Below are 14,688 nucleotides of genomic sequence, written 5' to 3'. Positions count from 1 at the left end.
ACTACAGATTAGACATTCTTTTAACCATCATGCCTAGCAATCAAAAATGTACCACCTGTTTCCTTTTATGGTTGGCTCACTCCTCAATCCTTTTTTTAACTCTTAGACAATTGTCCCTTATCCAGGACCTGCTGTTACAAATTGTATAAAAGTAGGTCTAAGATTAATGCTGACAATTTATCCAAAGCTTTCACTTAATTTCTGCCTTCATGGAGGGCGCTATTAGCTTTAGCTCTTGGATATTGTTGGTGTTGAACAACTTTTCACTGCTTAAACTGAAGAAATCGCAATCCAGTCACCCCATGCTATTCTAACACTATGAGAGGATCTAAACGGCAATGTAAAAAGACAGAACACAAGTGAGAATCAATTTTGGCTATGACTCCAAAAATAAATGCATCTAAGGCAGTTCTGCATTCCGGATTAACCCGTTCTTACACTTCTCATTGATCTCATTCTTTGGGAATGGGACAAGCAGAAGTAGACTGATCCTCTGTCCCCTGTTACCTAGAATCCTGACCAGCTTCTCAATATCAAGAACTGCTTCAAGGGAGGCCTTCTTGATTTTCAGACCCTCTTTAAAAAGTGGAACATTAACATAAGAAAACTCTTGTGTCTACTGTGGCTCCTGATCACACTGCCCTAGCTCCTAGTCCTGTGGTTGCAAAGGGAGAGAAATGCAATATAAAATTGCCCTTAAGGAGATCGCTTGTATGGTAAGGGTCTCGCGGGCAGGGGGAGTCAACATACATGAGTCCGACTCACTGAGTTACTTTAGACTTCACCTGCACCATACTATAAAATACCTCACCATACAGGATGTCAACATACCATCTCATATTGCACAGTACTTCATGACCCTATAACAACCTAAACACAACATGGCGCCCTACTTCACTGCAACATTTTAATCAATACCACAATACACCCAACTTAACACCCCTCCACAGCACATACTTTGTACAACATCTAACTCTACATCACACTGCATCAAAATGTACACTGTCTCACTATAACCGTACATATTACATCATAATTCAATTATAAAATGTGCAGAATGCTAGTACATTGCACCTCAACAGACCTCTTAACAAACTGTTTAGATCAAAATGATAGTTAATGTAGTCCATAAAACACTATCAAAGGTCACTCCACAATTTACCCCAGCACACCATCCGCAAACATACACCATAATATACTTCTTCACATTACACTAGATCACACTATAGTATACAAGACCACACCATGTAACACCAACCACTGTGCCACACTTACTCGCACATCTAATGCCTCATCCTACTATATCACGTGCCATGTGTTTGATCACACTTTATTACTTGATTCAACACCTCACTGTAGTGCACCGCTCTTCTCTACACCACTCTGTTTATAAACACATTAAATCATCCACCACCACCACGCACACCATTTTGTACAGCACCTTAATTCAATACGGCCATAATCTCAGGGATACTGTGCCATCTGACCGCATTACATTGAAAGGTAAATGTAGACCCTTCACAAAAAGTGAGGGAGTTAACTTGAAATCTGAAGTCTAACTTAGCAACCTTTAAATAGGGGCTATGATGGGGTGATTTATGGGTATTTATTGTTGTTACAAAACATATAATGTTGCCACATTTTCATATCATTGTATATTTATTTGTGAATTTCAGATACGTATTCCAGAAGGTAATTCCAATTTAGCTCCTGCTGAGCCTGGTAGCTTTGAAGGTATACATGCTTTAGTATTAGGGTGACCATCTTTGTCCCTTATGGCAGGTTTCAGGGGGCTAATTATATGGTTTCATATCCCTACTAAGTCAAGAGGGCTGGACCAACATCTCTGACACATCCGTTTCAATGTGCATATAACAAGTAGGGCTTTAGGCGTATCAGGACAGTGCAGGCAATATCCATCTCACTTTGACTACTTTTCTGAGAGGACAGAAGAAAGACAGATCCACAGCCTTCAGCCCTGTGCCTTATCATTCCATATTCCTCATACAACGTCACACAACTACTCCATTACACATCCACCCACAGCACCAAACACATAATGCATTTTAGCATGTACCATATATGACCAATAAATACCATACCACTCTTCAACATCACACCATATTAGGCAACACCATATGGCATTGCACAACACCATGACTGTGCATCACACTGTACTGCATGTCACACGATGCTAAAACACACACTGCATCATACTAAACCTCATTACACTAGAACACACCTCTTCACACAACACCATATTACTCACTGCTGCAACATATCTCATGAACTCTTACGAAAATGACACTAACTCTGCACATATGCTACATTACGCCCCCCAAAACAACAATGTCAAGCCTGTTACACAAGCAAACTTGGGTGTGCCTCAGCCTTGCGAGCTAGGTTCCACAGGAGAAGGATTCTTATTTGCAGAGATTAAGGCGGCTACTCCAATCTATTCAACAAGGCCGTCTCGCAATATGAGCTTGAAGACAAATGTTGATCTACAGGAGTAACCACATGTAGATCAAACACAGTGATAAATGATTAGAAACCCCACCCAGTGTAAGCAACTGTGGTGAAGTGGTGGGCCAGCAACAGAAGCTGAATCATTGCTGATCACCCATTTGGGTATCTATCAAAGGACAGATAAAAACTTTGAAGGGGGTTTTTGTAAGGCACGCCTTAATAGTGCTTAAAGTCCAGAAGCGAACAAAGAAAACATGGTAAGATTAGCTTATAACCAAATGGCATACTTAATTTACTAGTAAGTCCCTGATAAAGGGGTCCCTACCTGTGCCCAAGGTGTGTACTTTTGATGCTACTTGTAGGCTTGCAGCTCTGATTGTACCATCTACTTCAGCAGCACTTTAAACATGTCTCTGGCCTGCCATTGCAGCCTGTATGTGTAGTTTTAAACTGCCATTTGAAAATTTTACCAGGCTAAAACCTTCCCTTTAAATACGTCTGTCACTCCTAGGTGAGGCCCTCGATAGCCAAGAGGGCAGGGTGCAGTGTATTTATAATATAGTACATTTACTTTTTACTTTTTCATGTCCTGCTAGTGGCTAGAGGCCTAACTCTTCCATAGGATAAAATTAGAGTTACCTACTTACATTTAATAAGCTATAATTTCCGAATGGGAGCAGGTAACTATTTCTTGTTTGGTGTTTTTGGAATTTGACTTTAAAATCCTAGCTTATGGTTCATTCGGATTTTAAATTAAACTTTGAAAATCCACTTTTAGAAAGATATTTTAGAAAGAAGAGCAACCCAAAAAACCCTTGCATGCAATGGGCATGAACAATTTTGTAGTGTAACTGGCAAATGCGGGATTCAGTTCTAAGAACACAATATTATCTATGTTCAATTTTCAATTATCTGTCCCAACAGATCACAGTAGCAAATCAAACATAAATTGATTATAATTATAAAAATGATGATCTCAACAAAAGAATTGTATTCAATAGTTGAAATTTCTTAAGGGTACAGATTGTAAGGTGCCATATTAACATTATTTATGCAAAACACAATTGATTGATTACACACATCAAAGATTAATGTCTACAGAGTCTACTCAAATTATTCTCAGTCCTTCATACGCAATGAATCAAAGTGATGATGTGGATCCAGACGTTGTCATTGGATAGATAAGGACTTGATATTGATGTTTTGGTCTCAATGTGCAGAGTACTCTAGGTCATTTTCAGTACTATTAAAGGAATTGTAATGAAGACCCCATAAGAATTCACAAAGAAAATCAACAGTACTTATGGTCAGCAAATCTAAATCTTACTGGTTAAGTAGTCAGCATGTAAATCAAGTCTAGCAGAGTCAATCAACGAATGCAGCATCTCCTGCTCGCAGTTCAAGTGAAAAGCTATTAGAAATGTGGCATTTTCCTACCTTAGCTAGTGTAGTTGGCAGTTGGACATTGTATATAGGCACAGGGTCAAGACTGATTTGCATATAGCTGTGTCTGAACTGGGGTGACAAAGTGAGCTAAAGAACGATGATGGATTCAACCCAGATCTGTGACTGGGGGTGAGTGTTTGCAATGTTCAGCACTCCGTCCATCATCTCCTTGTGTTTGCTTTTTTCCTTCCAGATAGCCACTCACAATAGAAAGCTTGGTGGTGCCTGAATGGACCATCACTGGCAGGATGGAGGGAGGAGCTGGGGACTGCCCTACTTACATTTGAACATGTGTGTCCTTCTGCCACACAAAAGGCCACATACTTCCTGTAGTTAATCTGAAGCCAAGGCAGGTAAGGAAGATGCCTGGGGACTTCAAAGAGTGTTTCTATAAGCCCCCCCCCCCACCAGTTCCAAAGATAGGGGACCAGGTATAAATATTGGGCCTCAGACACCACCTCTTCAGTACACCTTTGAACCTGTGGTATCTCTGCCAGGAAGGACTGCCACTTTATTACTGTTTGAAGCTACCCGGGGGTTGAGACCAGGTTAATTTAGGGTTAGCTTGTGCCTCATCATGACAAGGATTATGTTTGCTGTTTGACCAAGGCTCACAGCCCAATTTCTTATACCATACAACATCCTTCCCTCTGCCCATACCCTTCGCTTTCAGACACAAACACTCTCTTTTAATGTCTTGGTCACTTATGATTGTTCATTGAATAAAGAATTGTGACACAAATGGTAGCCATTTTGCTATGCCTACATGGGAGGGTTCTAGAACACTTTTCCTGACTGAAGTATTCATTGACACTTTTTTCCTGTCTTTTCTCTATCCTTCTACCTCTGCTAGGTGGAAAGTGTATCACAAAGCCTTTCCAAGATGCATTGATGTGGATAACGCCAAGGAACTAGACTCAAACGTTAAATACTCCATTACCAAATCATTGAATTTTGTCCTCACAAAGAAAACGTCGTAAGTATTGAGTGTCATGGCATTCACAACAAATATACATTGGTACTTCTAAAGGGAGCCATACTCTCTAAAGCAAATTGACTCCTAATAAGACAATAAGGGGGGCCTCTTGCAATTGAAATCATGCATGATTCAATTAAGGTTTTTCTTTTGAATTTTAAGATCTTTTCCTGTAGTTGGTACTATGGACTGTACAGTGCTCACAAAGTATAGTTCCTGCTTAAGAACCATCGTACGATTGGACAGCCATTTTGTTAAACACATTTTAAGATGAACCATGCCTTGCATCCACTCCTTATGGAATGAAGAGTGAGCGAAAGATTATCTGGTCTTATTTCTAATCTCATTCTGTCATTATAAGTCTAACATGCCCTTTAGTGTTCATAGTTATGGTATGTGCATGCTATTTGCAAGCATTGTATCTGCATGCTGCCTGTCTCCTTGAATTGACTGAATTACCAGAGGGATGATGATGTTAAATCAAGTAATATAACTCTATATACTCACACAAATCAATCTTCAAATTTTCCTCTGCTAATCTTAAAGTCATACCTGAGCTTACTGCCCATCCACTGAAATGTGGGTGGAACACAGCTCTGCTCACAGACATGCAGCTAGAGAGTGATCAGAAGATGGCAAGCACCCATTCTCAAAGGTGGTCAGCTTCAGGCAACAGTTCTTGACAAAAACTACAAGTTGACCAATTTTGCTCGGCAATAGTTTGGCATAACAACCAATGTAGAAATACCACCAGGGCAATCTCCTATTCCCATATCTGTTTTGACTCTTAAGGACACAGGCCTGAGTTATTAGGCAGACTTTCCTTTCTTTCGTAGCACTATCACTGTTGTTTGTGGCTCATGATTTCCTTGAACTGAACTGATGTTATGTCCACTGGTTCCATGCAATCAGTAATTATTTCAGTGAAAAAACAGTTTGCTAGTCCTATTTTAACCTACTGCTAGTCCTCTTCTAACCCACTACCCCAACCTAGCAGTTTTTGTGATGACACTTTGTCCTAGAAATAGTCTTGCAGTAGAAAATATTTCCATCTTACTCTTTCGTCACTGTAGAACAGATGTATTTCATATATTGTTATTTCTCCTGTATGGTAGCATAGAAGAGGATGTAGACTAACAGCTAGGGCAGCCAAACTCAAAGCTGGGGAACTGGGATCGCATCTCAGCTTCAATTTTCTACTGCTTTGTCACAATCCACAAATGTTCACAAGAGCAACAGCATTCATGTTTGGCAAAAACGATCTTTTGAAAAACGACAGAACACCATGTTCAAATAAACTTTCCATTATGCATTATACTTATCGTGATGTGATGGGCTCTCATTCTCCTAGAACGTTAGAAATCAAACTGAAAGGATTTTTTGGACGTCAGGAATCCTGGAAATCACTTCAAGACCTCAAGAGGGTTTTTTGGAACCATAAAACTGCTACTTCAGGTAGGAAATTTCCTTCCAAGAGGCATTGTGTACATTGTGTGTCTAGCTCACTTTAAACAGTTTTATTTCTGAGGCCCTCAGGCTTTCCAGCACTTTAAAGTTCAATTAGAATTTGAGGATTACCAGTGTTCTAACACCTAGATGTGTTTTTCATTAGAAACAAAAGGATTTATGAATATTTAAGTGGCTGGCGGGCTTGTTATCTATTCGAAATCTGCCTCATTGCCTCCTTTGCCTGCTTGTAGGATACTTGAGTGTTTGATTGTCGATAGCAGAGGAATGAGTGAGCTTAGCACATTAAACCCTTAGGCACATCACTGTTTAATCTGGTTAAGCACTGAGATTTAAACACCTGAGTAACCCATTACAGATGCAGATATTAACACACATTCCTTCATCTCACTGGAACTAAAAGCAGCCACGATTAAAATTGGAGTACTGTGTTCAGGCTGAACAGCAGGTGTATAGTATCGCTTAACCTCAGAAATAGTCTTAGAGGTTGTGCGAGTACAGGGCAGCAAGAAGCATAAGTGTTTGTGTGTGCTTGTGTGAAGTATAAGCTTTTTATTTCAGTTTATGTAGCACTAAGTGGCCCAGGGGCATTGGATTGCTTTAGATGAGCACCAGCTACATTACACAAGGTCAGAATCTGTTTATTAGACACGGGGAGTTTAAATCAATTTCCCAGAATCACAGTATATTGAGCAGACACGGTACTTGAACACTTGCCAGTTCCAAAGAGGGGCTTCTTTGGCTGGCCAACAGACATGCACACTTAGGTTTCTCCAACCCGGCTGTGTTACATAGCAACATCGCAGTCGCCTAGGCACTGTCTGAGCGGCAAACTGCATCACTTGAACAAATCCTGGTGCTGCTCTCAAAGCATGAGAGCAGCACCAGGATTGGGTGCAGAGCCCGTGCCCCAGTGCATGATGGGATTAAAGGAGAGCCGGAGAAGAGGACCGAGGCGGCCGCCGCGTACTCAGGTGTACCTGGCTTGTGATCTACTCTTGTGAATTTAAGCAAAATTATAGTGGCCATATTGGTTTGGGTTTAAGCCAATTGAACACTGTGGGACTCAAGGTATGAATATTTATCTGCTGTAATCACTCATTTTGTAAAAAGAACAATTGATGGACAGAATATTGAACAATGTCGAACATACACCCTAGTACAGAGATCTGGGCATAAATACATCAATTAATTTTGCTCCCCATGCCATTCCAGTTTAAAGCACCCATATGCAAATCAATCTTGACCCTGCTCCCTGCTGGAATAGTCAAGCCCGAACTGCCAGGCCAGGTTGTTCCTGGACCAGAAACAAGCATCCTAGGACTGGTTTTGGGGTTTTTGCCCTCATCAGCCAAGCTAGCTTGACTCCAGTCTCATGGAGAGCACACGACCCATGTCTGAGCATACCCGTCCCACTCGGGTGACAAATGCTAAAAGAACCATTGGTGGACAGAATGTTGAACAATGTCAAACATTCACCCTAATACAGAGATCTGGGCTTACATCCATTGTTATTTTGTTCCCCAATCTTTGTGCCTGGGGGTGAATGTTTGCATTTTTAAGTCTTCCTTCCATCATTTGTTCGTTTTGTATTCTGAGAGGTCTGTTGCCTTCTCCAGCCACACCACTTGTTACACACACAATGGCATGGAGTGGTGAGCTTATGTGGTGGTCGCAGAACATAACTCCTTTGTTTTATGTTTTCCACTTACCATTGCAAGCCTACATAAGGCAAAATGTCACTCACCCTACATAGTACCTCAAACACTAAGTGGTTGTGCTATTGGCTGATCCAGAATGTGAATAACATTGACAACAAAGTTAGTGGCTGAACAGTGCTGACACCCTGCCCATGCCACATTTGCTGTCCTGTGACTGGATACCAAATGTTAAAGAAAAGATAGTAATACATGAAAGAGAACCTCATTACATTATTGTATTATGCTTTGTTTTTTCTATAATACACGTTTCTGGAATACAGAACACTACAAATAACGTTTACATTTTATTTTTTAAACAACAATAGCTCAATATATTTAAATAAAACAATACTTAGATGAAGTTCCATGGCCATTTTCTAGCATCGTGGTCCACATAGTACAAAATAGCCTGACTCTCAACATCAGGGAGGAGTTTTAAGCATAGTGTATACATTGTTTTGCGGTTTTCGCAGTTGTCGTTTTAATTTACTCCTGTAGTAAATCATGTATGATGAAGCTGCATTTTCAAAAGCAACCACATAGAAATGAAAAATATTAGGTTGAGATTAAGTTACACTTCAAAGAGGAAAGTCAAAAGTAAGGTTTAGATGTCTGCATTCCTTGAACTATGTTCCTTATCATAAGAAGTGTAAATATCAGCTCGTCTACTTGGTTATGCTTGACCATAATTTGAGAAATCCTTCTACAAGACCCACCTAGATTGTCAAGAGGAGAATATGGAGAGTGACTTAACTTGAGATTTCAAATCATTAATTTTCCTTCCGAAAATGTACCGCCAAGTCCCACAAATATCTGGCGGTGGGAGTACCAATTTATTTTGAGAAATGTTTACAAACTCCCGAAAAACTGTTTTCTAGGGTTTTGGTTCATGGAAATGTATGGATATTATAAAGATCCATGTTTTCAAACTACATTGTTCTATTTTTCTAGAAATGTATAGTCCATATAATGAATGTTGAATTGAACCTTAACCATAGTCATAATGCATAGGTTGTGGATATACTCTAGGCAGATGTTTCTATGGATGGTTCTATATATTCAAAGTTTTCAAAGAGATTGAAATTACTCCTTGCTGATACTGATGAATTTTGAAAGCGGTAGGGACAAGCACACTGTGCTGGGAATTGACATCCTTCTGATCTGACACCCTGGAACTTCTCTTGGAGTGTGACTGTGCTAACTAATAGAATGTGTGTACCACATTGGACTTCAGAGCAGGGGAATAGACCCAGAAATAATGTTTTATGTCCCTCAGCGCATGTGTGATGGTCAATAACGGAAAAGAAGATGGTTTATGAAGGATTGGCTTTGTTAACATTTCTAAAGTCACGGAACTCTGCCTCTGGGAGGGATCAATGAGAGGTACTGAGGAGATGCGGTGCAGGAAATTAAATGTTGATGTATCAATGCTACATGGTAGGAGTTAGTTTTTAGAGTCACTGTATGTTAACGTGCTGAGAACCCTGCTCCATGCTACCCAGTTTAAAGTTGTTTTTTTCTTAGCACACTCTTGAGACTTTACTGATTATCCCCTTCTTTACCTCATCTCACAGCATAAGACATTGCACATGCTGTCTCCCAGAGAACCCCTCACCTCTCCCATTCTTCTCACTACAGTTGCATGTCTGACCATCAGCTGCAATTCTGCTCTCTGCCTTTGCCAACCTGTCTTCTCTGTTCCCTTTTGTTCTGTTTTTACACTTCTGATCTCCATCAATCTTTTTTGCCCCTGGGCAATCTCAATGTGTGGAGATCTATTGCCCTAAACAACACTCTTGTATTATCTCTGCTCCCCCTGTTAAAGGCATTTTGCTTGTTACTTTTGCCCTTCCATTTCCTGCCTTCACTGACTTCTCACCACAGCGATTTCACTTCTGGTCCTCTTTCCCTGACAGTTCAAGTGTTTACCCATGGGAAGAGACATTGCTTTATGATGTGTAAACTATCTGCTTGATCTGGGACTGAATGGCTGCTCTGACAATTCATCTCATAGCAAACACAAGGGGGAAAATTTACAAGCCCTTTGCGTCAATTTTGCATCACTTTTCCCATGTGAAAAGTGACGCAAAAGTGGCGCATGGGTCTTGTAAATCTGCCCCAAGGAGCTGATGGACGAAGAGCTGAAACTTTTCAGACACTCACCCAAGTCACAGATCTGGGTTGAATCTATCATCATTCTTTCGCTCACTTTGCCACCTCAGTTCGGACCCAGCTATATGCAAATCAGTCTTGACCCTGTGCCTCATGGGAACGGTCCAGTCTGAACTGCCAAGCCAGGTCTTCCCTGAACCGGAAACAAGCATCCTGGGACAGGTTTCAGGCTAACAGCCCTCATCAGCCAGGCTAGCTTGAATCCAGTTGCAAAGTGAGCAAGGGGCTCAAGTCTGGGCATACCCTGCCAACTTAGGGTTAACAAAGCTAACACTAAGGGTGGGCGTAGTGTTCCACTCCGCCCGCGGAGTGTGCGTAGTGCTGCCTACTTCGTGGTCCACGAAGTAGGCATAACAGGCAAGCTACGCACATGCCACGGCGGAGCAGAGGGCGGGAGGGGGCAGGAGGCGCGTAGTGGAGCTACGCGGAGTGTGCGAGTGTGTGTAGATTTGGCCACACTACGTGATGCTCCACGTAGCCCCACTACGCCCACTACGACCAGGGCTGGCTAACACAAGGAGCTAATGGATGGAGCGCTGATACTTTTCAGACACTCATCCCCGTCACAGATCTGCTGGTTGGCAGTAGGTAGTTATAGTTAGAATCTAGTTTCCATAGGAAAAGCATTTTTTGATTTGCTAATAACGTTGGCGTCGTTTGACGAATGTTTGCGAAAGTCTCCCAAAAAAAGGTCTATCCAGGTCAGGTCCTATCCTGAAAGTTTGGGGTGATTCGTCAAGCGGGGGCTGAGAAAAAAGGGGGGTCCCAAAAAGTGTTTTCTCCATATTAATTCCCATAGGAAATTTTATTACAGGCTACAGCCCGAACTTCTCAACGGAATTACACCAAATTTTGCAAAATGGTAGAGCTTGGTTCAGAAAGCGACCTTTTTTTTAAATGGTGTAAATCCGTTCAGTAGTTGCTGAGAAATTAAAAAAATAAAAGTTTCGATATCTGGGGCAGCGGTGGGTTCCCGCACCACCCCGAGCACGCTCTTCACTGTGATTGGGTGCCATGACCACGAGCTTCACTGTGATTGGCTGCCAACATTCCAAACCAGGAAGTGTTGGCAGCCATCTTGTGACTCGGTAAAACTGAGTTTCAAGAAAACATTTGAAAAAAGATTAAACGAGAAGAAAAGGGGGCAGGGTAGAAACACCCTGACCCCTAGTCCTGCTCACGGGGGCCCACAAGGACCCCCAGGCCTAAAAAAAAAAAGTTTTATTAAAAAAAACGTCAGAATGCGCGCTGGGTGCATGAATCCGGATGGAAAAAAAATGAAGCGGGTGATCCCCCATTTTATTTAAATGAGCCCCCGGGTAGACCAGGTTCTGGGGGCAGTCCTATAATTATATTGCGGGGGCCTGTGGGGCCTCTGCAGCCCCGGGGACCACCACCTCCCATGTAAATTAGGTGTGGGAGGGCACACAGCACTCCCGCAGCCCCAGGATCACCACCTCCCCGGGGCTTGTTTTGTAATTGTTGGAGGGCCTCCGAGGCCACACCAAGTCCCGGAGATTGCCACACTGGGGCTTTAAGTATATACGCAAGGTGGGCCTCGCGGGCTCCCCGATGCACCGGGAACCACCTTCTCCCCGGGGCTTTGAATAGAATAGAATAGAGTGCTTGATGGCCTTGGGGACCGCCACCCCCCAGGGACGGCTCCTGCAATGTCCCGGGGTGTGCACCCCCAGGACATTGCCGTTTGCTATGACAGGGCGGGATCATGGTTACCATCCTGTGATAGCAAACCCTGGTTTGCTTAGTTGAAGCGAGAGGAGGAAAACCTCCTCTTGCTTCCATAATGGAAAGGAGAATTGCTTTTGGGCAAGGGAAGCTGCATGTTAGCAGCCCCCATTGTCCAAAGGCAATGCCGGCTTCGGCAGGAGTCGGGTAGCCGGCAGGACTGTGCGGGCATTGGGGCTCCCCCCACGGTCTCCAACAGAGAGGCCAGGCCCCATGGGATGGGGTCCCAGGGGCCAGAAGTGGCCTGGGAGGGGGGCCACGCGGCCCCCTTCCCCTTTAAAAAAAATTAATGAAAATAAAGGTTTTTATTTTTTATTTAAGTTTGGAGTCGCGACCACCCCCCACAAACAAATGTGATAGCAACCTTCTGAAATCTGGAATGTAACAAATCGGCTGATGTCGCACAATTATAACAATCTAAATGCATGTGAGGTTGGACAAATAAGAATGACAGTCATCTATGGATTCACATATAAAACATTTTATTTACACAAAACAACAAAATAAAAGTAGGTACAGCCATGGCGTGTCATCCCTTGACAATCTGTGAATCACAGCCTGCAAGACAAAAAGCAAGATGAAATTGTGTGTTATGCGCCCATCAAAGGAGAGAGAGAGAGAAAGAGAGAAAAAGTGAGAGAGAGGAAGAGAGAGAGAGAGAAAGAGAGAAAGAGTGAGAGAGAGGAAGAGAGGGCAAAAGAGAGAAAGAATGAGAGAGAGGAAGAGAGAGAGAAAGAGTGTGAGAGAGAGGAACAGAGAGAGAATGAGAGAAATATTGAGAGAGAGAGGAAGAGAGAAAGAGAGAGATGGAGTGGGAGAGTGAGTTCTGACACTGCGGACAAAACCCACACAGATCACCTTTCTTCCACTGGTGTGTCTCTAACCACGTGCCGGGACATAATGCAGCCCTCAAGCTCATTCATCTGAAACATAGTATAGAATCAGTAATGGGAGAGTACATATGACTGCACACGCCTTCAGCGCTGTCCCGTCCCTGCACACCCAGGCTGCTGCACACCATCCACTCCCGCTGCACAGAAGTGTCTGCTTGCCCCTGCGCACCCAGGCTGCTGCACCCCATCCAATCCCACTGTCCGGAGGTGTCTGCCGGCCCCTGCGCACCAAGGCTCCTGCACATCATCCACTCCCACTGCCCAGAGGTGTCTGCCCGCCCCTGTGCACCCAGGCTGCTGCACATCATCCACTCCCACCGCCCAGAGGTGTCTGCATACCCCTGCGCACCCAGGCTGCTGCACACCATCCACTTCCACCGCCCAGAGGTGACTGTCCGCCCCTGCGCATCCAGGCCTCACTGCTCACCTTTCCGTCACTGGTGTGTCTCCAACCATGTGCCAGAACATACTGCAGCTTTCAAGCTCACTCATCTGAAACATAGTATAGAATCTGTAATGGCAGAGTACATATGACTGCACACTCCTTTATCGCTGTCCCACCCCTGCACACACAGGCTGCTGCACACCATCCACTCCCACCTCCCAGAGGTGTCTGCCCATCCCTGCACACCCAGACCTCACTCCTCACCTTCCGCCACCTGCATGTAGAAAAGAGGGCCCACCATGTGCAGCTGCAAGCCCTATGCCTGGACACCCGCAGACAGGGCACCCTCCACATCATGCAGGCCACCAGGTCTCACATTTGGTGCTGCGTCTTGATTTTGCCATGGCAGAGGACATACCAGTGCACCCGTCATCATCGCAGGTTGCACACCCGCTCAGCCCTTGCAGTGCCACTAACTCTGTGACCAGCGAGGCCACGCCACGTGGCGGTAGGCTCCTGCTGTCCGATGGCTCAGGCCTACACTGCGGTCCAGCAGGGCACACAAAAGCTGAGCTGTCCAGAACGCTGGGACGGGGCATCATCGCAGGCTGCACACCCGCTCAGCATTTATGGCGCCCCTACCTCAGTGCACCGAAAGTCAACATCCCGTGGCGGTGTGCCTGTGCCGGCCGCAGTGCATCCGGTGCTACCAAGTCTGAAATGGAAATGGCATGGAGCACGTGCGCCCGGTCCTTTTTATTGCCAGGGTCACGTGCCCTGTAACACCTGTGCTTGATGGGTGTGGTGTGGGTGTAAACCAGCCATGAGGGAGTGGATGTGGCGTACTGACAACTAGACCTGTGATCAGCAGATCACTACAATGAAAACGTGGGCCTTGTAGCGTTTTCGTCCCTCCCTGTAAGCTTAAGCGGAGTGGGCTGGCCTGGATTTTGCCATTCCTGCGTGAGGCTTTGAAGAATTACTCCGGAGCTCTGGGCATGGCTCCGTTCTGGGCTGTATGAGGAATCAACTGATGCGGGTTTCCCTGTTGTAGTGCTGCCGCCACCCGGGCCACAAGCGCCAATGTGTCACCCTGTGACCCAAGTCCCACAACATGGTCAACATGGAAGGTAAGGGGAATCACTGACCCTACATTCATCCATACTTCCACACATGAAAGATCGTTGACATGACATATCTGTGTGGATATAAATGTTTATTGAACATTCAGTGAAGTGTTGCAGCTGTAGCAATACAGGGCCATGCAAAGCCCAAATTTCAGTTTTTGGCACATGGAGGTCAGCCAATTAGAGGCAAGCTCGTGCTCGAGGGTTAGGCTTCACCAACATATGTACTTATCCAATCACTCCCCAAATCCCCAAGCAATTATGAATTCACTATACACTCTTCTTGCAGTACTCTAATGATCCAGTC

The 14,688-nt window shown here is 44.1% G+C and overlaps 1 protein-coding gene across 1 annotated transcript in view; it reads left to right on the top strand.

Moving 5' to 3' along the window:
• Positions 1-14,688, top strand: part of LOC146780370 (hydroperoxide isomerase ALOXE3-like) — a 250,144-nt gene that overhangs the window by 130,399 nt on the left and 105,057 nt on the right. The window contains exons 4-5 of the mRNA XM_085638542.1: positions 4,769-4,891; positions 6,243-6,346. Of these exons, the coding sequence (XP_085494668.1) occupies positions 4,769-4,891; positions 6,243-6,346 (227 nt within the window). The remainder of the gene's footprint in view (positions 1-4,768; positions 4,892-6,242; positions 6,347-14,688) is intronic.

Source organism: Triturus cristatus, chromosome 12 (assembly GCF_964204655.1).
Source record: "Triturus cristatus chromosome 12, aTriCri1.1, whole genome shotgun sequence".
NCBI lineage: Eukaryota > Metazoa > Chordata > Amphibia > Caudata > Salamandridae > Triturus > Triturus cristatus.
This window is presented reverse-complemented; position numbering and strand designations above follow the sequence as displayed.